This window comes from Cygnus olor, chromosome Z (genome assembly GCF_009769625.2).
Source record: "Cygnus olor isolate bCygOlo1 chromosome Z, bCygOlo1.pri.v2, whole genome shotgun sequence".
In the NCBI taxonomy this organism is placed as follows: domain Eukaryota; kingdom Metazoa; phylum Chordata; class Aves; order Anseriformes; family Anatidae; genus Cygnus; species Cygnus olor.
In genome coordinates, this window is record NC_049198.1 from 1386980 (window position 1) to 1411493 (window position 24514).

General features: G+C 43.4%; 1 protein-coding gene and 1 long non-coding RNA gene across 2 annotated transcripts in view; one reads left to right on the forward strand and one right to left on the reverse strand.

The window, feature by feature from the left end:
* Positions 1-10452, forward strand: part of MBD2 (methyl-CpG binding domain protein 2) — a 32838-nt gene extending 22386 nt beyond the window's left edge. The window contains exons 4-7 of the mRNA XM_040539856.1: positions 2861-2951; positions 3688-3865; positions 8362-8502; positions 9973-10452. Coding sequence (XP_040395790.1) covers positions 2861-2951; positions 3688-3865; positions 8362-8491 — 399 coding nt within the window. The 3' untranslated portion in view covers positions 8492-8502; positions 9973-10452. The remainder of the gene's footprint in view (positions 1-2860; positions 2952-3687; positions 3866-8361; positions 8503-9972) is intronic.
* LOC121061280 lies at positions 10230-16753 on the reverse strand. Its single transcript, XR_005815021.1, has 3 exons — positions 16653-16753; positions 13907-14774; positions 10230-11130 (listed from the first exon to the last, which is right to left on the reverse strand). It is a non-coding gene; the product is annotated as an uncharacterized LOC121061280 (long non-coding RNA).
* Positions 16754-24514: the final 7761 nt, after the last annotated feature.

Genomic DNA, 24514 nt, shown 5'->3' on the forward strand with positions numbered 1-24514 from the left:
TATGGTATTTTTAATACCACAAATCGTAAGTTGCAGGTGATATTTGAGGTTCTTTGTTGACTTGTGTATAAATCAGCCACCCTCCAAGAATGTTTGAATGTTAAGAACATACGTGCTTTTCTTTTAAAAACAGCAGAATTGGGGTGTGTCCTTTCCAGCAAGGTTTTCCTGCAGGCTTCCATTGCTTGAGCAACTGCAAAGTGTAGACTTTTATACACTTAACTAAAAGGAGCTGCTTGTATTTGGTGGCTCTTGTCATAGAGAGGCAAATCTATCATTTCTTTGTTTTCTGAATGAGAAATAATAGTTACTTAGGAGATGATGTTTTTACAAAGCTTACAGGTTAGCTGATAGCTAGCCATTAATCACAAATAGCTTTTCTTGGAAAAGAAACAATTGTGGAGGAAGCAATATTTTATAATTCTCCAAACAAAGGACTTCAGCAGCACATCTGCGGTGCGGGGCTACCATTATCGGGTCTCAGAAAACAAGGAAGTGAAAATGCTGCTCCGCCCTGGGGACCTTGGCATGGCGTTCCCATGCTGCCTCTTCTATCAGAAGAAAACAGAGTTGCCCTCGCGATAGTAAGTTTGGGTGATAAGGGATACATTTCTCACTCTGCAGGATGTTATTGCGTAAGAGGTCACTTTTGGCATAACGCATACTGACTAATTTCCCAGGAAATGGATCGCTTGGCTTCTGGCTCCGTCTGAACCCAGAACGCTCAAACATCGGTAAATGAAGGGCCTGGGTTTTAGGCTCTTTTCAGTGTGTGTTTCCTAACCGCCAGACTTCAGGCGAAACTGAAATGGGGCCATTTTTCATCCTCCAACAGGACAAATACCCCTAAGTGACTGATGGATGCTCGGAATGGTTATTCATTCTGCATTAGTAATGAAATATCGCGTCGTAAGAATGATGAATCTTTCAATCCGGTTCTTTTCTCATTCCTTCCTTATCCTGCTCCCATCAGGATTCTCATTACTGCCTAACAGGGTCATGTTTGCTAATGCCTCTCTCCTGGAGGCACGGATCTCGCTTTTCTGGCTGCGCTGGTGCAGCCTCAGCAGGCGGCCGAGGACTGGAGCGGATCAGCCTGCCCCGCTCTGCGGGGATCGCGGTGCTCCCCGGGGTGCTCGGGCTGAGAAAAGCCCCGAAGCCAGACAGCACACTTCGTCCTGAAGGCTGCCTCTAACTGTGAGACGATGGCAGGCTGTTACAAAGAAGGTGGCCTCTGCTTGGGGTGGGGCACAACGTGTGTGAACTTGAGGTTTCTTTTCTCTTTGGGGGTTCCCCGTCTCCGTAACGCTGAGAGAGTCGCAGGTTAAATAATGTAAACTATTTTTAGGGCTGTAACTTAAGAGGCAGATACTCCGCGCATCGAGCCTCGCAGGATCTCTTTCAGTCACGTGAACGTGCACTTCTGTAGCTGGAGAATATTGCGTCTTCATCTTGTAAGTGAAGTAACCAAAGCTTTCTGAATTCCTAGAGACTTCAAGATGCGAAGCTAATCCAGTGATGAAATACTGAATCGATAAGGTTTTACTGTGACTTCACTTTTAGGAATGCTAACGCTCGTTTTAGAGTTTAGCTGACTTCATGTCTGTAACCAAGGACGACTTTGGTGTTCTAGACAGCCTTAAGGCACTGCCGCTTCATCCACAAAGCAGTAAGGACTGCTACGAGACCTCTAGGGTGCTTTCTTGGGGAGAGGACCTAGTGGTAAACAGTAGGAGTGAAGGACTGGAGGTACTAAATACTTAAAAATTTAAAAGGAAATAAAAGGGATGTCTTGATGTCTTAAATGTGGCTAAAAACTGGGTTGGAATGGTGAAAAACTAATACAAGTGAGGAGTCAGTTTACAGGAAGCATTTTAAGCGCTTCTAGTAAAATGACATGAGTGGCAAATGGTATTTTCAAAAAGCTGTCAAGTCAGAGACGTCAAAAACGTGTGAAATATTGCAGTCAGTTTGCAAAACAGAATGTGACATCTGAAAGCCCTGTCTTAAACTGAGGCTCCTGGCTCTTGACTACAACAAGGAGTTTCCTAGGAATTAGGATAACTGCATGTCTAATTCTGTCTCAGGTGTTGAAGGCATGAAAAAAGTAGGTTCATAGCCTGCAGAAAAATCAAAACTATTTTGGAATGCCCTTTCCTCGGGAACTTGCGTAGCTACATTCTGTATGGTTGGACTTGATGATCTCGAAGGTGTTTTCCAACCTAAATGATTCTCTGATTCTCCCTTTCCTTGTTAGTAGTTAAGCCTAGCTTCCTGTGGAATGGAAATCAGCTTTTTAACTAGCTTCCTGCACCGTCTTGCTAGATAGAGAACTTTTCTTAAATAATAGGCGTGGCCAGTCTGCAGCCCAGAGCTTCAGCATGTATCTTCAGACAGGTAAGGTAGGAGTGAAGCAGGAAATAGGTATCATTTAAAAAAACCTCCCTTAGATCAAGAAATGAGAAATGGAAGCGTGTTCCCGGCTAATAAACTAGACAATGGAAAGGAAAGAGAATGTGGATTTAGTTTGTGTACCTTCCTGAAAGTGAAAAGATTTGATCCTGTTTCTAGAAAAGAGATACCCGCACAGCAATGGAAGGGGCCAGGTCATCAAGCCAGCGTAGGTTTGAGGGGGTGCAGCTACTGATCAGCTTTATTTGGTGATCTGCACTGCTGTAATGTGCAGCATCGCACGGATCTCCAGCAGCAGATAGGATGTTAACTTTTCCATAGCTTTGTAAGCTGCGAGGTGGTGTCCGTCTTGTATATTGTTCTGATGTTCCCCTGATTATGAGCACAGTTGATTTCCGTGAGCTGATTTATTTCAGATTCTAATGGGGATCTCGTTTTCTTTTTGCAGCTTTTCTGGGAGAAGAGGCTACAAGGCCTCAGTGCGTCGGATGTCAGTGAACAAATCATAAAATCCATGGAGCTCCCTAAGGGTCTTCAAGGTACTGTGCTCACTCAACTGCTGCTGCTTCAGATTCACGAAGTAGTTTGTGCTTAAAAGGGCCAGACTTTCTGATGCTCTTAACGAGCATTTGTTTCCCGTCAGATTTAGTAAACTTCAAATTGTAAATGTGCTTCCTAACAAAATACCTCAATCTCCAAAACTCTCTTTATTTTTAGCAGGTCATGTAAACCACGCTGCAGAACTGTACTCTCACTGGTGAAAGTTGATCTAAAATTTGATCAAATCACTGGTCAGAATTAATAACTTTGTTCCACTGCCTAGGAGACCTTCACAGGAATTTGAGGGCTGTAAGAATCTTTACTGTGTATTTTTCAGAATTAATTTAACACCTTGTAGGATTAAAGCAGGGACTGTGCTGGTGTGGATTAACATCATGAAGTTGCAGATAAACCGTTTCAGTACGTGACCGATAAATGTATGATGTGATCAGCTTTATTAAAAAAATTCATGATGTTGTAATTGCAATTGCAAGGAAAAAATCCAGCCAATTCTAGCAGTGAGCTGCCTTGTGAAATGCTAACTTTTATTGAAATAACTGTGTTATTGCAAAGCTGTTTTTTAAGAACTTGTACTTAACTTTTTAGATTATACGGTCGTGTATCCAGTGGAAATAATATCATTGGTGTACGTAACCCTACAAACTGGGAGGAGCTCTGCCTCTGAAAGTTGCACGTGAAATGTGAACGGTAACTCTGTGGTTATCCTTATTTTAGGAGTCGGCCCAGGTAACAACGACGATACCTTGTTATCGGCTGTTGCCAGCGCTTTGCACACCAGTTCGGCACCTATCACGGGACAGCTCTCCGCAGCTGTGGAGAAGAACCCAGCCGTCTGGCTCAATACATCTCAACCCCTCTGCAAAGCTTTCATAGTCACAGACGATGACATTAGGTGAGTTTTATGAAGGCTTCAAGGAAATGAAAAGCAAGCTTGATTAAACTAGATTCCTGGCCTGGGCATGAGGGAAGACAAGCACGAACATGTTTCTTGTACATACAGATTAGTTCATTAACTAGAAAAAATGAAAACTTCGTTTTTTTTTCTTTTTGTGGTGAAAATATTAATATAAAATATTCAGTAAGAAATGAGTCACAAGCCACATTTTCTTTCCCAAGAGTATGCTCTAACCATTAAGCTATAGTCATGATCAATATTGGCTTTCTCCCTTCCCATTTCTGGTTTGGTCAAGTTAATTTTTTGATCTCAGTTAAAAATAAGTGTTTCAAAAAGGGAAAAATGAAGAGTATTATAACATATAATTTTGTGGCTAATGCACTCTCTTGAAATGGGAGATCCGGATATGATAGAAAGATCCATCTACTCGTACGGGCAACTTTCTTTTTGTTAGCTGCACTGTTAATTTTCAAAGATCTGCACCCAGAGGGTGGTCAGGCACTGGGACAGGCTCCCCAGGGACGTGGGCACGGCACTGAGCCTGCCGGAGCTCAAGGAGCATTTGGACGCCGCTCTCAGACACAGGGTTTGGTTTTTGGGTGATCCTGTGCGGAGCCAGGAGGTGGACTCGACGCTCCTTGTGGGTCCCTTTCAACTTGGGATGTTCTGTGATTCTATGAAAATAACTGCCAACTCGAATCACGTTTAACTTGAAGTATTCCTGGTCATATAATGATGATAAATCTCTTTCATAATCAGAGTAAAATGCAAAATTTCATCTTTCGGTCCAGCAAACATTTTAAATACCCTCTTGTAAATGCGTGACTAAGAATCAACCACACTTCCATATCAGTAGGGATAAGCACTTAACATTTTTCAGCTGTGGGATACAGCTTCCGAATAGTTCCAGGCTTCTAAATGCTAGTCCTGTGCAAGGTAAGGGCGTAAAATGAGTATGGTGTGGTTCCCAGTGGTGTTTACATCTCAGTCTTGGTCTCCTTAGGCAGGCTTTTGGAATTCCCTGTAAACTGTCTTCTCCCATACGGAGTCTGAGATCATTTATCTTGAGATTGCTGATTCACAGCTTGCTTGTAGCTTTTTTCCTGACCAGCACATCATTTTATTCTTCTTCGCAACTGCACTATTGAGTTATCTCCATTTCTGTAAAAGGCTCGGAGTGACATCCTTGCGTCTCTATTAGATAAAAGCTTTAACTAGTTCTCTTCTTTTGGGGTGGACTGGGGAATGGTATCTTCTGAAAGGAACCGATGGATTGCTTTTCTAGTTTCTGAAAATCCTACCTTTTGGTTTTCAAGAGCCCTTTCTCTCGCTCAGTCTAGGTTCTTTGCTGAATGAGCGGTGTCGCCCAGTAGCTTTTGTTCCTGAGATTTCTCAGACGTCTTGACAAATGGCCTTTTGAAATTGCATGTTAATAGGACTTCTGCTTTTTCCTGTAAGCAGCCATAACCTGCTAAATTCACCAGAGCATAGCAATAAATGAAGTATGTCTGGCAGCGTCACGCTCTGCACAGTCGTGGGTAAGAAAAATTACCTGTTAATCTGTCCAAAAGCCAAGTGGCATTTAACATCAGACGGGAATGGAGAGTAATTCAAATTTAGGGCTCTCCAAGTTGGCTTAGCTTGGAGCTAAGTATGTCATCTTCTTCAGCTATGTGAACCTTGATCCAGGCTAGTCAGCTGGAGCTTGGTACCTCACAATATTCCTCGATGCCCTGCACAAATCTTACTTTGTGTGGCAGACCAAAGCCCCGAGAACTATAAAGTGCCAAAGGGAGGAAATGAGAGGATGCTGTAACAGTCTGAACTCTCTTCAGGAATAAGAAACTTGTAGAACAATCACACCCTTCTGTGTTGCAGAGAGGTAAAAACCTAAATAACCCATTTAAGCAATGACATTAAACTTTCTGACCCTATTTCTGATGATGAGTTTAATACGGAGCATGTCAGGAAACTAGGCAGCTGAGAATTTGTCATTGCTGTTTAGATTTGCTGTGTCAGCAGTGGTTAATTTCTGCTGAGAGGGGAGGAGAAAAGATCTTTTTGAAGTGATGTATTGGAGAGTTGTGTGTGTGGGGAGTCAGCAGATGCCCCTAAACCTGAATTTTATATAATCTGGCAAATACTGTCAACATATGAGCGAGTAATTCTGCTTTCAGTGCTGCATCTCAGATCCTGGTTAGTGGAAGACTTCTGGAAACCTGCTGCTGAAAAGCTCCAGAGTGTGTTTTACGCAGAAACAGGGTACATGTTACTGTAAGCACTTACATGGTGATGGTTCTTAATTAGACTCTTTCCAAAAAACCACTGCACTTCAGTGTGCTGGAGGGTCAGGGGAGAAGGTGAGTCCTCTCTCCTGATACGTAGGGAGGAGGAACTGGTGTTCAGTCAGGAACAGGTTGGTTCTGTGCATTTTTTCCCATCGAATCTGACCCCAATCCAAAATGTAAAGATAGGTTTGTGTTCCGCAGCTAAATGCTATTTACTAGAGCTATTACAATTTTTTTTTCTGTTTTGGTGACAGAGTACGTGTTTCAGTGCCAGCACATAAGGAGTTCAATCAAATGGAGCCTCGATAGATTTAACAACATAGCAAAGCAGGAGGAGAAATCATCAGGGAGGCTGGCACAATACCACGGTTTGATTGCAGCCAGCAATGTCGAATCACGTGTGTCTTTAAAGCATGCATTCTTCTCAGCACCCACCACGAAGTGATGTACGCAAGCGGTGTGGACAAAGAAAATCATTCTGAGCACTAAGGAAATCGTCTGAATGCGACATTATACGCGGTCCTGTTGCATGAAGCAGTTTTCCACTGAAAATACGGTCGGAATTTGAATGAGGGGCTTACGAATTTCGGTGTTAGGAGGAGCGTAGCTTTAACACTCGCTTGCTTTTGAAGACAACAGCACGACTACTGTAGGATGAGGATTGTGTCTTGGCAGGAGGAAGGCTGAAAAGAGCATGTGGCCGGGGAGCTGCTTAGCGGAGATAGTCTGAGCCTTAGTGTTTTACTTAAAGATGAGCACTTCTTCTTAGTAGCACATTTTTTTTGCTGGTGGTTCTTAAGTGTTTGCTCTTGGTGGCTCCTGTGCTTTAAAATAATACTGCTTGTATAAACAGAGCTGGGTTTTTAATACTTAAACCTATTTGCTAGAAGAGCAGCCTGCTCAGGACTGGAAGTGCTGCGAGCTGTTTTATGGTTATTGCTGCCAGGGAGGTCAAACAGCTGGCTGACAACTTGGAAATGAGGCAACTTGGGAAAGCGCCGTCCTCACCTGACTTTGGGAGGTGAGGACGGCCTGGAAGGGGGAAGAAGAATCTCAGGAGGAGGCCACGTGCCCTGTTAATAGGGAACCTGGGCCCTTAATAACAGCAGCTGGTCCAATATGCAGGAAATCGGCTGTCGCTTCTGTGTCTTGTGAGAGTTAAATACCACTGACATTAGGTTTGAGGTGGTAAGAAGGAAACTTTTTTTTTGTTTTGATTATATTTCATCTTATTTTTGGTCTCGGGATCGCTTTCATTCAATTAACAAATACTAAGGTTGCTATTCTGTTTTATTTCTCCTTTGTCACACAGGCTATAAGGCATCTTTGGTTCAGTTCTCTGCCCAGGGGTTTGAAAGATCCCTGTCTAGGCACTGAAAGTTAACAGCTCTGGGAGACAGCGAGCTGTCTGTGGAGGATAGAAAACAAGGATAGGAAACAGCTGGAAGACAGAAAACAATTTCTGTACCGAGCTGCTAGTTTGTTCTTGACTTCCTTTTGCTATCGCTGTGAGCAGACAGCCTCCTCCGAGGTACTCAGGGAGTGCTGGCAGTAGCTGCAGCTGTAGAACTGAACAGCTTTAGAGGCTGGTGCTCCTGAGAGGCTTCTGGCTTGTGTAGCACGCTAGATACCACTCCTGCTCTTCGAAGATTTGATGTTCTTCCTATCTGTCCTGCCATCCTAAATAGCTGCAGGGTGTTTGCAGCACTCTGACAAATGTTTTCCTGTGCTGACTGTGCCTGTTTCTGATGAGTTCTGGTCATTTTTAAGCATATTTTTTATTTTTAGAAAACATAGCTTGATAGAACAGGCGTATTTTCGAGTTTTAAAAAAAGTTGTTCTTTTGCAAAAGTTGTGTTCTCTTGGGAAAACTTCAAAAGAGGACTCCTTGTTTTCAGGTAACACAGGAAAGCTAAATTTTACCTTCCAAACTAACTATTGACTCAAAATGCCTTAAATTTTTATAGACATCTGAGGTAAGATGTTTGAAATAACTCAACAGGGAAACAAACATTTGTTGCTGCTGCTCAAAATGCGTCAGTGACTAGATAATACTTGAACGTGAAGGTAATATATTAAAGAGCTAGTCAATATGGGTTAAAAAACCAGTCCTGAGTCATTGTTTATCCATGTAGCATGCTCCCAGGCTGATATTATACTTGAAGGATTGACATTTCTGCCCCTTCTTCCCTTCTCTCCTTTCAGAAAACAAGAAGAGCGGGTGCAACAAGTGCGTAAAAAACTGGAGGAAGCACTAATGGCAGACATTTTGTCACGGGCGGCTGATACGACAAAAGATATAGAGGTAGAAATGGATAATGGAGATGAAGCATAAAAAGAAATCAGGTGAGTCAGGTCTCCAGGAGGCACGCTCGGATTTCCCTATCTCATCGGCCGGCGATTGCTCAGCAGTCATGAGGTAGACGGCAGCGTATCACGCAGCCCTACGTTCTCCCAGCACATTTGTTAGCTGACGTGCACCACATCAGCAGGGGCGGTTTTGCATATTTAGAGATGAATATCCTCACGTTAATGCTACACAGATCACTGGGGGAGGACGAAAGTGTTCTTCATCCTTTAGGGTAAAAGCCCAGTCTCTGGAAACCATTGCAGGTGAATCTTCTAGTGCTTAGTAGATGCTGAAGAACCGGGGTAAAGCGATCAAAGTAATTGGCCGCCTTCTGTTCTTCAGAATTTAATTTAGTTAAATTACATAACAAGTTCCTGAAACTCTTCTATTTATTTTTAAATGGATAATACTTACAAATACAAATTCACGTATTCAATTAGTTCATGTTTCTAATGCACATTTTTATTACTTATAGAATGAGTGCAACATAAAGAGAAATTTGCTCTTTGTTGTGTACGAGAGCTATTTGCCAGCGTTGTTTAGTCCAGTTAACAGGCCAGTAACCTTCCAAGCTACTACAATCTTTTAAGTACTTTAAGTTCTAGATATTTACTATCAAACTCTTAATCCCTGAATTTTTCTCCTGTAAAAGTCTAATTATGGATAACATTAAAGGAAGTCAGGCAAGAACACTGATTTAAGGTGTGAAATTTCGAACTTCTGCCGTTTTAGACTCAAATTGTCAATTTGAGCTTCTTAATTTAGCGTGAAATAATTACTCTGCAATGGAGTCGTAGAAGTGGTTATTTTTGCACTGATGCTGCGGTTCTCTGTAGAAATCAGTTGGATCAGTAGACCTTGATTTTCATCAGCTCCTTACCTATTTACATGTACTTAGCCAGTGTGTTGTCTGTATTCTATAAAATCCCTGCTTTCTGCCCTAATGGCTTTCATTATAGATTTGAACAGGATTTTTGAGTAAGTGGATTAGTTAATGTAAAGCAGCTTGAAAGATGAGTGTCTTTTCCTTAATAATTTTTCCCTAATAATTCCCAGACTAATTTTCCAGTCTGATCTGTTGATATTAAGAAACTTTTTATGTACTAATTATTCCATATTTAAAAATGAGAATCCAGAAAGTGGTTTAAGGCTGTAACGAAACACTGCAGAGTCCGGGTAACGTGCAGGAGGGTGTGTGGTGAAAGAGGTTGAATGTTAAAAGCATGTCATGTTGTGGTTGCGCTTAATAAAAAAAAAAATAAAAATAACTAGCTGCTTGCAGGAGTCTTAACAACTGAGCAGCTACTTACGTGGTGTTAATTTTTATTACTCACTAGGAACAATTTATAACGTGCTCTTAATACGGAACTAAAGCACAGCTGTAACTGTTCAAACAAAGTCACTCTAATTGATGCAACCATCAGCCTTTACTTCTCCAAAAGGGATTATTTCTTTCTCTCTTGCAGGTACTTTTAACTGACTTGTCCCAGGAGGAAATTCCCAAAAGCCAGAGGCACTTTTTCCTTCGGTCTTTCGTTATAAGAAGAAACGGACCCATGCACATTTATATAGCTTTCTAATAGCATTAAAACCAATGCCTTTTTTAGACTCCTATTTTTGATGTATATATCTTATTTGAAAAGCAACTTTATTTTGTGTCCTATGACTTAAAGTCCTTTTTTAAGTATCAAACATTACCCTTAATCTAAAGCTGAGCTTTTGATGCCAGGTTGCAAACCTACTGGAATTATATTGCCTGTATTAAATATTTGTTGTTTTTTTTTTTTCCTGTGGTTTTTAGTAAGGATGGATCAGGAGAACAGAGTGATTTCCCAATTAAAGATTATTGTGACTCTGTATATAAACAGATTTTTATACCTATGGGTGAAAACACCTGTACATTCTTCCGTCATCACTGTAAAGATAAATAAAAGATTATATTCCAATCAGTTGAAAACTTGTTGTGTTGTGGATACGGTAAGCGAAGACGGTCCCTGCTCATATTTGGTTTGCTTGGCCAGGTGCTGGGTAGGCTGGGAAGGGCGTATGTCAAAAAGTTCTGTCTTTGCCCAGAGCACTGCCTCGGGAAAGCTGTCTGATCTTGGGAGCAGTTGTGGATTTTTCAGTTGAGCTGAAGAACAATTGCATTTCCCCTGAGAAAGAGGACTGCTAAAAATAAGTAGCCGGCACGGCTTCACAGAGTTCTGCTCCGAGGTCGAAGTGAAACTGCGAAGAAAGTGCCTTCAGTGCAGAATGCAGCAGGTGCCGAAACTCGCTGTTGTTTCTGTCTGCTGAGACAAAGCAGTTAGGACACCGGGATGGCCCGCGGCACTGCGGAGACTTCTGTGAAGTGAGTTGGGTCTGCGCAGTTTCTGCAGACTCAGGAACAGAGTGGGTCTGCTTAACTTCCCTGGGGGTTTGATGACTGAATTGCCTGGCGGGTCATGGTAGCTCCAAGGTTAAAGGCTGCTTCTCCAGGGCTGGTAACACATCGTCCTGCTCCGCAGCCTGTGGTGGGTGAGGTTTTCCATCACCTCCAGCATCCCTCTTCTGTCTGCACAGCATGGTTTGCAGGAGGGAAAGCAGAGAGCCAGCCCATCTGCAGGTGCTCCTGTCCTGGGGGGCTGGGAATCAACACAAACCATCAGTTTTACGAAAAACCATCACTTTTACGAATGAGCTTCCTTCAGATTTATAATTGGGCAGAATAAAAGAAATTAACGGGTCTGGCTTTCTCCAGTCTGGCAGGAGACCAGGGAACAATTGAACTCTCTCCTCAAGAAAAAAAAGAATGGAGCCTGTTACTAGCAAGCTTTGGTGAAATTGGAAAGGAACCATGTTCCCAGCAAATGGTTGTTATTTGGTGAATTTCACAAAGATTGCTTTTCTGGGGGAAATCCGTCTGTGCTGCAGAGCCTAGTAACGTTTCAGAACACAAGGTAAGGGTTTGATGGATACATCTCAGAAGGCAGAACTGTGGTGAAGGCTAGTAAATACATGTTGCCACAGATAATTAGTTGGATTTAAAAAATAGCTTGTACTCTGTTCTAGTTCCAGAGTTGTTTTTGTGTAATTACTGATCAAAAGCTCCTGGATGAGGATGTGAGTGGCTTCTCCCGTGTAGCTGTACAAAGCAGTCTCATTTTAGGGATGAAAATACCAGGACATCACACTTAGGTGACCGCCTGCTGAAGTCCAATAAAACCCGCACAGAAGTGGCTTTAGAGGCTCTTCCAAGTTAAAATGTTTCATGTCAGAGTGGCATCAACGTTTCATGTAAGGTGGCATTTCAGTACTAAGAAGATGGATATAAATTCACTGAGGGATCCTTGAGGAATGACTTCCTGGTTTTAATGATATCTTTCTATCTGGAAATCAGTAAGAGCACTGAGAGGGAAGGGCAGTGCTGGCCTGGAGCTCGCACATGCTCATGAAGAGGACATGGTTCTGGCTCCGAAGCCTGGGGAGACCCATGCAAGGCTTCCCTGCTTCCACAGGCGGCCCTTTGAGCTGAAATCAGTCTGCCTCTTCCCTCAGGGCACGCGTCTGCTGCTCTCCCATTTTATGCCTTGCCCTAGCTCAAGTGAGTTTGAGATTATCACTGACAGCCCTCGTCCTTCTCCTGTGCCCTTAAACAAGTGGATTATTAATCATTTGGGCTGACGGTTTAGTGCTCTTACTTTAGATTTATCCTGTCACAGATAGATTTGACAAGTGATCTAAGCTGCTGGTACGTAAAACTGAGAGCGCTTCATGTAAAAGCAGGTGTCAAAACAAGAAAGCAGGAATGATTCAGTTGCTGTTTAAAGGACTCATTCTTATTTGGAGAACTCGGAAAGTTCACAGCACTCAGGGCTCTGAAACGCGGTCTGTTGTGGACAGCTGTGCACACGAACGGTTCTGGCAGCCTCTTTCAGAACCAGACAACAATTTCAAACCCCTCTTTTCCTCTACGCTCTCCTTGCAGCCACAGCTTCTTTAGAACAAGAGCACCCAAAAGAAGGCTTAAATGCCACGATTTGCTCTTCTCACCCGTGCTGCGGGTGTCTGGGACAGGGGCTCAGCTCTGGGTTTATGTGAGGTAGGGCAGCAAGAGACAACTTTTTGTCTCTCTTGATGAGCTGCTGCCATCAAATCAGTGCCACTAATGGTGACATTTGATCACAATATTCCCCTCCTATTTTCTTTCCAGCAGGACATGTTCATGTGCTGGTTTATACTGAACTTTTCGGTAATAAATATGATTTACAACACGTGCACGTTAGGTAGTTGCTACAGTTCTTTAAAGGATGCGTCAGTTCCCTTCATCCACCCCTTGGATTCCTGCTCCTCCCCAGTCCCGATGGAGGATTGCTTTGTGAGGCAAACATTTGAAGGTGCCTTTATGAAAACCCCATACCCAATGTGACACCAGCACCTTAGCTCAGGGTGCTTGAGTTAAGGGGAATCGAAACGCTCTGAACGTGTGCGCCGAGGCCCGAGGCCGCCCCCAGGGGCCGCTGCGGCTCCAGGCTCGGCGCCGCCTGCGGCCCTGTGGGGCCGCGGCCCGGCGGGGGCGGGCTCCCCTCAGGCGGGGCCGGCGCTGAGGTACCCGCTGAGCACCGCCCCCCCCCGGGATGTCACCGCTCCGAGGGTACATCGTTCACCACAAAAACCGATTTTTTTTGTTTGAAAAGGAAACACGCTGACCCAAAGCGTCTCCCTCCCGGTGGGTTTGCTGTTTGCAAAGTTTAAGCACGCTGAATTAAAAGATTAATCTCTCCCGAGCAAGGGCTTTGGTATTTCGGTAAAAATATCAAAGTGAATGATGCAGTGCTTCCAAATTTCTCCTCTACCCGGTGACATTTATCCAGTTCTAACCAAATTCATGAGGTGGTCACCCTAAACCTGCATGTGAAAAACTCTGCCAGGTCTTTTTCGGTACTGATGTGGCTTTCAGCTCCTCACTTGGTGGTAGTTTGTCCTAAAATTTTGCTAAAGACTCCTGCCTGATAAACATTAGGGACTTTTTTTTTCTGTTTAAAAGCACCCCTTTCTGTTTGGGGCACAGACAGAAAGCCTGTCAGAGGTCTGCCTCCGGGGTCTGACCTTCGGCTGCAAACTGATGGCTTTCTTCTGAGGCACTAAGTGCTGGCCTATGAAGTGGGAATGCTGCCTTTTAAATATTTCTGATATTTTTAACTTGTTAATCTGAGCTCCTGCAGCTGAATTTGAACTCGGAAAGGTGGAAAGTAACAAAAAGGGAAATTGCATTAGCATGAGGCTGAATGAGGAGTGATTCCCATTCTGTTTCCTCTGCCGCTTCCCTGACTAGGTAGCAAAATGCATTCAGGAAAGTTTCATTCTGAGGACAGAGGGGAAAGATCAGTCCAGGTAAGAGCAAAGGGTGTGAGCACTCACCTGGGAAGCTACAGCCAGGACAGAGCCTCGGGAAGCCCTTACGGACGATTTTAGCACGTACTCATTCCCTGTGACTGCAGCTTAAAACAGAAGTATCGATTCCTGTCCCAGGACAGATTTTAGTCTCTGAATAATTATATTCACATTTGTCTCTGGGGAAAATTTGTAGTAAAAAGTGAGCCCCTGTTTCTCCCCATCAACAATGACTTCTTCTCAAAGGTTTCCATCAAAGGGAAGGCCCTCAGATTCGCATCCTCAAATCCAGAGATCAGCAGTTCAGCAGGCAATTTAGCATCGCTCTATTTTCACGAAGGATTCCAAATCTCTGGCAGTTTCATGGCCCTCAATCCTACTTATTTCAATCCTGAAACTCTGTCAGCTTCTGTTAAAAGTCAAGAGTTGCCAGTTTAGCAAGAACTAGTTTTACGGTGCCTTCTTGCTTCCCAGCATCCCTTAATCCACCTCAAATTACTGCAGTGGCCCACATCTGTCATTCCTGGTAATTTAGCTGTTTTATAGAGAGAAGGCTTGCAACCTCGTTGGCCTCCAGCCAAAGCACCTTGTTGGAGGTTGTGCAAGGAGAGGTGGCAGGCTGGCTCAGCACCTGATGGGCCCGATGCCGAAATCGCCGCTGGGAGTGAGGAGGTGGAGTGCCGTGTCATATTCCCTCCCGTACTGTTACCTCTGAACAAGTAATACGAGGGTAGAGGTCTCTCATTCCTCAAAATGCCACCTTTCAGGTGAGATTGGGATCTCACACGAAATTGGGTGTGCTGTCTCTGTTCCCGGGCACTTTGCCACCACGCAGGGTCCCTCCATCTCCAGCAGCCTCCTTCCCATCTGCGCTGCTGGCACGCGCTGCTTTCCGCTCAAGAGGAGAAATAAAAATAATCTATTAAGTATTTAATAGAGGCATTGCTGTGGTGGGGGTCCAGAAGGAGCAGCATTTGGCTGTTATAATTAAAATCACTACTGATAACTTTCATCCTTAACGCAATTTACGTCTGCAGCTACTGGAGAACATGAAGCACTCCTGGGTGCCGAGCAAGGTCAGGAAGCAAAGAAAAGCCCTACAACTTGTCTTCTGACTTACCTAGGGCTTCCTAGGGCTGCAGGTGGGCACAGTGGTGCCCTGAAAGCTGGCTTTGCACCCACCTGCAAGCTCAGCTCCTGCTCCTGGCCCTGCCGCTGGGCTCCCCATGGGCACCGCCGTCCGCATTTGGTCCCGGTGCTGTGCGGCGCTTTGCGAACGAATTCAGCAGCACCCTGCAACGGCTTCGCTACGCCGGGAAGTTTGCCAACAGACCGGCAATAGACTAATTATTTCCAAAAAAGTTATTCCAGCGTAGGCCCCCTGTGGAAATTTGTTCCAGATTGCAATGATTATTTTTTCAAATTTAGCTCAATCCGCCTCCAGATGGGGAAAAAATTAATGATTTCAGATTGAGAGAGTTCACGCAGGGGTAGATACCAAAATAACTTGTAGGGAACAATTATTCCAACACATCTATTTTGGGAAATTTCCCAGAGCAGCACGGCACTGGGAGCGCAAGTGGTGCCCGGGTGAGCGCAGAGCACACGGAGCCTCGCAGGGACAGCTGGACACCACAGACCCGCATTTTGGAGGGACAAGACAAACATGACTCTATTTTTTCTTTTTTTCCTTAATAGAAGAATGGTGTTACAATGAAAAGATTAAAATGAGAACATGAAAAATATAAGGAAAAAAAAAATAGAAAAGGAAACAGGACAGGTTTCTGGGGAGAGGAGAATTTTTACCACCACATTTACAATTACTTAAGAGTGTCGGGGTTTTACATTTCCAAGAAAAAAAACTATTTCCAATATCTCTCATTCTGTGAGTCTCAAGCAAGATGTAATGAATATAATAAAATGTTTTGCTCTGAACCTGATGTTTTTTCAGTACTCACAGTTATGCTCATGCCATCGGAAACTCTTTGTTCCCAGCACAGATTAATGTGAATCATTTATTTGCACGGAAAAATCCCGTAGAATTTTTATAATCTATAATTGGTTTTATAGTGGTTTAATCAATAAATGTGAATGCAGTTTTTGTAATACCACGAGATAAAATATGATTTTTAAAATGACACTTCATGTATGCGCAAAAAATATTTTTTCAATTAAAACCCGGGAAGCCTTTCAGGGATGTCTTTAGTAGGCAGGTTTTTAAAACCAAAATTCAAAATTTAGTAGAGGACTTAAACCCTTCCCTTTTAAGCTGTTGCAAGCTTATGGAACTTCAAAAATAAATCTCGAATGTCACAGATTTATTGTCACCCACTGCGGAGCCTCCGAAGAAGTGCTCTGGCAGTACCCTGGCCGTGGGTCCCAGCCACCTCTGCAGCCGGACACCCCCTGTCCTGATGCAGGGGCTTTGCATCCCCCCCGGGCCCGAAACAAGTCAGGCGCTGAAAAATCTGCAGGACTCTTGTCCCTGCAACTATTTTCACCACATGGTTTGGTAAAGACTGTAATTCTGCATGACAGTTTGAATTCCAGCACTGGATCATACAGACTCGTCTCTATTTAAAGCTACATAAAGTGTTCTTTTTATTTATTTATTTTTTTCTGACACTGTCTTATTCCTTCAGCAGTCACAGCCTGATTTTATCCTTCAACACATTTTCAAGAATGGACCTCCGTGTGTATGTGATGCGTCTACTGTCTTTTGTCCTATTAAAACTGACAGCAGAGAGCACACTTTTCCACAATTACGTCTCACCTTGCGTTTTCTGAGGTTAAACTCAGCTGCCATGTCCACGGAGCCACTCGCTGACGGCATCTGTCCGCATACATCCGAGGGATGAATCTGTCCCCTAAATTAGTGACCGCAAAGAAGTTGTGTGAGAGCGTTTTATTAATGAGCCCTCAGATTTCTTGCTCGATTTTATACCTGGAGTTCATGACCAGGAAAGTTATGGGGCAATAACTATAGAATTATTAAAAATGAAACGAGCTTGTGCAGTGGACTTATTTTACAGTGTAGCTTAGGGACAGGAGAACCTTACAACTTTATAAGGTTACAGACTTCAAAGTGCTTTAGAACTTTTCCCAAAGTTTTACTGTTTCATAAAAGGAAAAGAAGGATAATGAAAAAAAGTTTCTCTTGCAGAAACACGTGATTGTCTAACTGAAGAGCTGGGCATGTCTCTGCTGTTTAAAAACAAAAAAGAAAAGAGGGGAAAAAAAAAAAGAGGTGTCATCTGTAATGGGAACAAGATCAGTCCCTTTCTCTTCTGGTTTGACTATGGATATTCTGGTGCTCCTACAACAGTATCTTGCACGTTGTCCAGCTGAATATTCAACTCGCTTTTTAATGAAAAGCCCTTTGAGATGGCAGTCTATTGGCTCATCTTTCTTATGTCATAGGATTGAGTCCTCTGTTACATTTTAGAGCTACATCCAGCCTTGTTAAAGGACCCCAACCCTAACCCCTGTGACATCTGCTACTCTTCCAGCAACTACTCAAAATCCTGTAGACCCATGAGAAACTTCACCCCTAAGCATAGCCCAGGTTTCTCTTTTCTTACCTCACTCCCCTTTGGAACATCTAAATACACTTTTCTATATCATTATCACTATCGTCACTCCCAATTTGTGTGTTCCCCTTCTTCCATATACCATCAGACCACGCTGCCTAATCCGTGGTGGTTCACTACTTCGTATTTACCAGCTTGCTTTCTTTTGCTTGCAGCCTTTACTTTTGATTCGTCTCTGAAACGAATCCCCCTTCGCCATGGGGAACGGAGTCATTTGGTTTTTATCAGCATTAAAAGAGACTTTGGGAAACACTTTTTGCTGCCCAATGCTGCTCGGATACCCTGCCGGTTTCAAAGGGAATTGTGCCAGTGTTGGTGGGGATGGAGTTTCCCTCTGCTCGCTGTAGCACTTAAATTCTCTCTAACCGTAGGGAAAATACAAAGGGCTGAACTACTGAGTTTCCTGAAGACGCGTCAACGTTTTGTGTGTTTTTTTTTTTTTTTTTTTTTTTTCAATTTCTCTCTCTGGATTTGTGCTTTCGAAATCCACCGCTAGGAGGAAGATCAGGGCTATTCGTTTCTCGGTGAAACAGGAACTGAGATGCAGGGGTTCAACAACTACTTTTTTCAAGCACAGGCTTTAACTTTTGCTCCGAACAGTCTGAAGCTTTTTTTTTTTTTTTTTTTTTTCTGAGAATCCGTGCAATTCGATTGGAGTGTGCTTGTCTGGGGCTCAGCAAGTCTGAAAATGAGGGCTGAAATACCGTTCGTTGGATGCGCAAAACGGTCAATTGTTCTTGAAAATTGTGACCCAGGGCAGTTGCCACAGCACATCTAGGAAGACTGTATAACTGCAAATTTTGACTTACACTACACCGGTGATTTCTTGCACATCATTTCTTTATTTGCAATACCTGACAGGCACTCAGTGGCTAAAATATCTTCCTTTCTCTATCTGTTAACATTCACTACTACCAGCAATGGAATAAAATCTTGCTTCGAATGATTTATTTACATACATTTGGTCTCGTTATTTGTGTGGCTGGGTTTGAAATATTCCTCCTACCAGCGAGAACGGTTTATGCAGCAGCTTCCAGGCTCGGATGATATTTTGATGGACAACCAAGCTGCTCTTTTCAAAAGACAGGCTGGATCAGGATTTATAAAATGATGAGTGTCACAACTTGCAGTAAGAGGAAGAAAGAGGCAATTTTTTTCCCTAGAAACCAGCCTTGGGAGAAGGGACTAAAGGAGTGTAAGGGAACTTTTTTCATATGAGCAGCCTTACCAGAAAAAAAAAATAAAAGACTCAGAAAAAAACAATAGAGTAAACAAAAGCAGAAGCTTGTATGTAAGGTTTAGAAGTACCTGGAAACACAAAGCAATTTTCATGTAGGCAGTGAAAGGCGGAGACTTGCAAAGGCCCCTGATGGTGACTGGCTGGCTTTTAAAGTTACAACGATCAGTTTAGGCAAAGGCTCCTGTCAGTCTTGAATAGAGGCCGTAAATCTGAAAAAGAAGAGAAGCTGACTCTTACTCGAATCAAGTCTCAGAGCTCCCAGTCTTCTGCAAATGTCTTCCCATCAGTAGTAGTTCAGCAGGCACACGTTCTTATAAGTAGGTGGTATTGGCTGATAAGATAGCAGGCAAGAAGCTATTTTCTGATTTAAAGATTGTTTATCTCCCCTGACAGTTTTCATGGCAGTTTTGAAAGTTTTAACAAGGTGTTTGGCATAGCTGCTGGAATTTGGATTGTACGGGGGCAGATAAAGAACGTTGAACACTACAAATCTGAAATAACTGCTTGCATTTTTGAGCTTTTGGCTAGCGCTCGTCGTCAAGTACCCGTTCTGAATAAATGAATTTATTCTGAGCCAGCTGTGAGAACAAGTGAGGAGGGAACGGTGGGGAGGGGAGGCGTACCGAATGACATCGTGTCCCTCCTCTAGGTGTCTGTGTGCTTTCTGCTTCTTTTCTGTTGAAACCCCCAAAAGTAAGGCACTGGGTGATCCTGCAGGTTTCTTACCAAACCCCTGCCAACGTTGGCCAGTTAATTCAGGAGAAGGGGACGAGGCTGCTGAAGTGTCACGAAGGCAGAGGTGCATCAGCTGAAGACGAGGGGTGACCTCTCTCATTTCGTGTACGTCGAAACATCAATGAGAAAAAAATATCAATGAGAAAAAAATATCAATGAGAAAAAGTAACTACATGATTACTGTTAGTCTGGATATGGCAACGGGGATCTGACTCTTGTGGCTGTCTTTTTATTGACATAAAAGTGTCAGTGGCCAAGGTATGCAGCAAAAAAGGAGTAAAAAAGTCAATAAATTTCTGCGGCGGAGCACTGGGGACCCAGCGGGTCCCACTGAGTTAATACCTTGTGGAATTGAGCGTCTGATCTGGAAGACTGAGGTAACTCGGGAAATTAGCTCCCATCACTTTCATAGCATGTAGAAGTGTTTACAAACAGAACTGGGATAAATTCTGCAGGCAATAACAAAGGATCTCACCTGGACTCTCCAGGGGAAGAGTCACTCTCCAATAGGTACGTGTGTGTTTAAAACAGCGTAATTTTGTCTCGCCTCTACTTGCTATTCCTCTCAGATCCCTTAAACAATAATGGCCCCTTACATTATTTTCTGGATTGGAAAGGACATTCATTATCTCCTTTGGCAGAATTCTATACCCCTTTCTCTGTCGCACACTTGATTATGCTGCAAGTTCAGTCTCCCACGGGGACTGATTTTTATGCTAGTGGACAGTAGTTAGAGTAAATGTTGTGTATCGTGGGTCTCAGCTAGGAGCGCATAATGGGAAGCCTGCCTAGTCCCTTGTTTGCACAGCTTGGGGACCTAAGGCTGCTCCATTAACTTATTATAACATTGAATGCTTTGTGCCAAAAGCTATTACTAGTTCTTTCCTATTTATGTAATATGTTCACATTTTCATAATTAGGACGCTGTCTATCCAAACTCATCAGTCTATTCATGGTATTTATAGGACAACCAGTATCACAATGTGAAAACCATGTCTTGCATCTTGTACCTTCGCAATGCTATTAAATGGCACGCGGCTACATGATTGGTACACATTCATCTCTGCCAGAGCAGCTCCTCTTTACCTGAGGTTATTTCTCAGGTTTTTTCCATCCTTCCCAATTGTTCGTTCTTCTTTATTGTGCTTCTGTCATCAAAGACACCTGCTGAATGAGTTCAGCCCTTGTCCATGCGGTGTTCATTTCATCCTCTGATGTCTCTGTTAGTGCCTCCGTTTTCTCCTAGCAGTCATGGAAGACAACACCAGACTTAAATGCCAAAGAAGAAAAACAGCAATTGACAAAAAAAATCTCCTGGGTTCCTTGCATCTCACTGAGTTGTCCTCCCAAAAGACGTTTGGGAGGTTAAGTCCTATAAAGATGAGGGGGACTTCCTCAAAATCACGTTTTTACCACCTGTGCTTTCCTTCCAGGCTTTTCTGTCCAGCTGAATGATACGTATATTTAAAATATCTCTAATTTACTTCCATTTCAGTAGGACCAGGACTCACCTGGACACAAATCATTTCTTGATATTGTTCCTAAACTTGTACTTTACGTCAACAATGATTATCTTGACTGAAAGTCGAAGACAGGCTGAAGACAGAAAAGAACAGAATGAACACAGATTCTGTATGTGAAGGAAAAAAATAATTTGTTTTTATGTTATTGTTCGAAAGAATGACTTGGAAGCCATTTAACAGTAGCCTTGAACTGACTTCATATATAGCACATCTGATTTTATCCTTTCTAAGTGAACGCAGTTGTTCTCAGAAGGATTATGTACTGAGCTGGTGAAAGAATATTCAATAATGATCACAGGGGAGCATCTGAGGGGCTTGGGGGGAAGATACAGAATATTCAGTTTAATTACATTTGTTCAATCCCACAAAGACAGTGGGAGCTTAGCACATTGGTTAAATACTTCAGAAACTTTCCTTCATTAACGTATGCAACTTTGTGAGGGATGCTCTGGGATTACAGAACTACAGGGCAAGTAAGAACCGGGGCTGGATCCTAAGTAGATGATATTTTCAATAAATTTTCTGTAAAGACAAGCCTAAACAATAAATGAAAGGCATGAGACATAGTCACAGTAATTCACTTCATATCCCATGTGTTTTGTGGCTTCCTCAAGGCTTCTTAATTGTTCTGGTATTGAATAGCAAAGTCTCTTTAGCACAGAGGAGTAGAGTATTTCACAATGAGAAAGTTCGACAAATTAGTGCTTTTAGCCCACGTCAGAAATCCAGCCACCACGGGCTGGCTGCCTGAAAGAACGAGCAAAGAGCAGCAGAAAAAATGGCACAAGGAATTTTACTATAATCAACTTGATGTGAATTATTGATGGGGAATAATAATGTCAGCATTAGCTATATTAAGGCAAGAGATTTTGCTGTGGAGACGAATGAAGATGTGGATTTTTTTTTTTTTTAATGCACCAGCAAGTATACATTATTAACAAATATATAAATGTCTGAAAATCTGTTATTAACAACTGTATCACCATTCTGGAGTGATCCAATCCTCAGCCCCCTGACTGGGACACCACAGTGATCTTACAGCGTGACTACTGGGAATTTTACCTGAGCTTCTTTCAAGCAGACATTTAAATAGTCTTTTGGTTAAGAGTTGGTCTTCTAAAATCCTACTCTATCAAAAAATAGATTGGGATAAATGAGTAATGAAGTCATTCCGTTTAGAAGAATGGATTTGAAATGCGTTTTCCAGAGGACGCCATCTGAGGTAAGAAGGCCCTGAGCTCATCTTCACCTCAGCTCCAACCGCATCTGGGGGGGTTCACTCCACGTTTACTGCTGACTGGACTTAAACTACTCCGGATTTAATCACCCACTTGCTCCATTTGTGTTACCGCAATGCATTTTAAATGCTTGCTTGTCCCAGCATGAGTTATTTGTGAGCCTCTCCTCAAGGACTTCCCCACAAACTGCCATTGTCTTTGATGCTTTCGGTACAAGAATAGTAGACCTTGGGATGCTTAAAATCCTGCTTCTATAAAATAGCATTAATCTAGTCTTACCTAACCCTTGCAACATGCTTTCCGTAATGGGAAACTCTGAGGTAACGCTGTTTAAAATCACACGCCCGTGCTGTCTGGCAGGGTCTGCAAATGGAGGGGTCGGAAGGGACCCCTGGGTCCATCGGGCCCGACCCCCTCGCTCCGATCCCCCAACCCACAGCTGTGACTCGGCTGCTGACTGCCCCATCCCCACACCCTCTTCCCACACTGGCACGAGACCTCACTGGCCCCACAGCTCCATGGGGCGCTCCAGGCACAGCTGGGGGCTGCTGCGGAGCCCCCACGGGCACAGGCTCCCGTGCGGAGCCCCCCACGGGCACGGGCACAGGCCCCCAGGGCCCTGCCCTGCTCTGGTGGTTTTACTCAGGTGGGCAGCCGAGCTCCACCACAAGCCCTATTTTTTATAGAAAGCAAACTAAAAATGCCTTCCCCCATCCACCCTCTTCCCCCACCCAAGCGGCACAGGGGAACGGGGCCTGTGGTCAGTCCCTGATATTTTGCGTGTATTTTAATGGCAAGAGCTACAGACATCACTTCTCAAGAACCCAGACATGAAAGCTCTTCTAAATCTCGTACAGTTCCTTTAGAGCAAACACCTTAATATGCCATTTTTCACCACACATTTTGATCTGAATTATTTGGAAGAATCCAATATAAAGTGAAGATAAAAAAAAAAAAAAAGGGAGGCAGGACAGACTCACTAATCCTTCAGTCTGCAAAATAAAAATGTCAGATCCCTTCACAGAGAATGAAAACACCCTCAAAGATCAGAATCTGGAACAAAATTAGACGCCAATAGCCTTGAAGTAGATAAACATATTCATTATGAGTTCATATATGCCAAATACACCACACAGAAGTTGGGGAGCCAAATTATTCACTGAATCAGCTGAAACCCACACAGGAATTTTCCAGAACTTCAGTCAGACCTGTTCTTCATTAATCTATTTTCAGCTATATAATAGTCACGGGGAATCCTGCCTCCTCAACACGTGCCCTGTTGACTTCCAGCAGGCACGTCACCTAGCCCAAAGTTATCTATGTCGCATTTAGGTTATAGATTAAGGCACTTTGTGCCTTTTCAGCCATTCTGCGGAATCTTGTCTTCTACTTGTTACCGCCAACAGCTACGGCGATCCTTTAGGCCTTGTGTCATGCCTACCTCCATTTTGGGTGTCTCCAATACACCAGAGCATGCCAAACAGCAAGAACTACCAACAGAAGAGCAGCTGAATTGAGTGAACAACAATCAGCTCTTCTGCTGCCAGGAACTGACATTAAACTGAGCAGAAATAGCTCCCCGGGCTCCAGTGAATTCAGTCCCCACTGAGGACTGTGAAAGTTTGGATACCTAATTTCCACATACATAGGCATAAACATTTAGGCGTCTTCATCTGTAAACTGAAACCAGCTCTGAATTATTATTCACTTCGATTGTTGGAAATTTACCCATAATAATGCTAGCAAGAAATAGTGATGAAATGTAACCATTACAGTGCATTACGCCGAGCAAATGAATATAAACAAGGGCTTCTATGAGCTTTGTGCTCACAATTTCAGTTTTCAGAGGCATTCCTCCACACCTGGCACACTCACGTAGCTGTGTAAATGGGTAAGACAACTTGCAGGGGACGCTCAGTTTTGCACACGGGGTATACCCAGGAGCAGTGGTGCTGTCCCAGGCTGCTGCAGCCCATCTGTAGGTGGAGCAGGGGATGAGACCTGTCCACCCACTGGGAAGCTGCGAGAAGGAATCCCCAGTTTCCAGGGAAAGGCACAGCAGCCTGGACAATAGGCTATCAGTAGGATTGCTGGTAGGATTAGGGAACAATCCCAACAACTCCCTGCATTATACCTTGGCAGTGCCAGAGTATTATCAGGTTTCCTATAACACCTTTACCCATCCAAGGTGGAAAAAAACAACAGTAAATCGTAGCATTGCCAACAGTAAGATAACTAGGTGACTTATGCCTACAATTAAGCAAAATCTCCATCCACACAAGAAATGTTTCCTCTTCTAGCTGCGACGA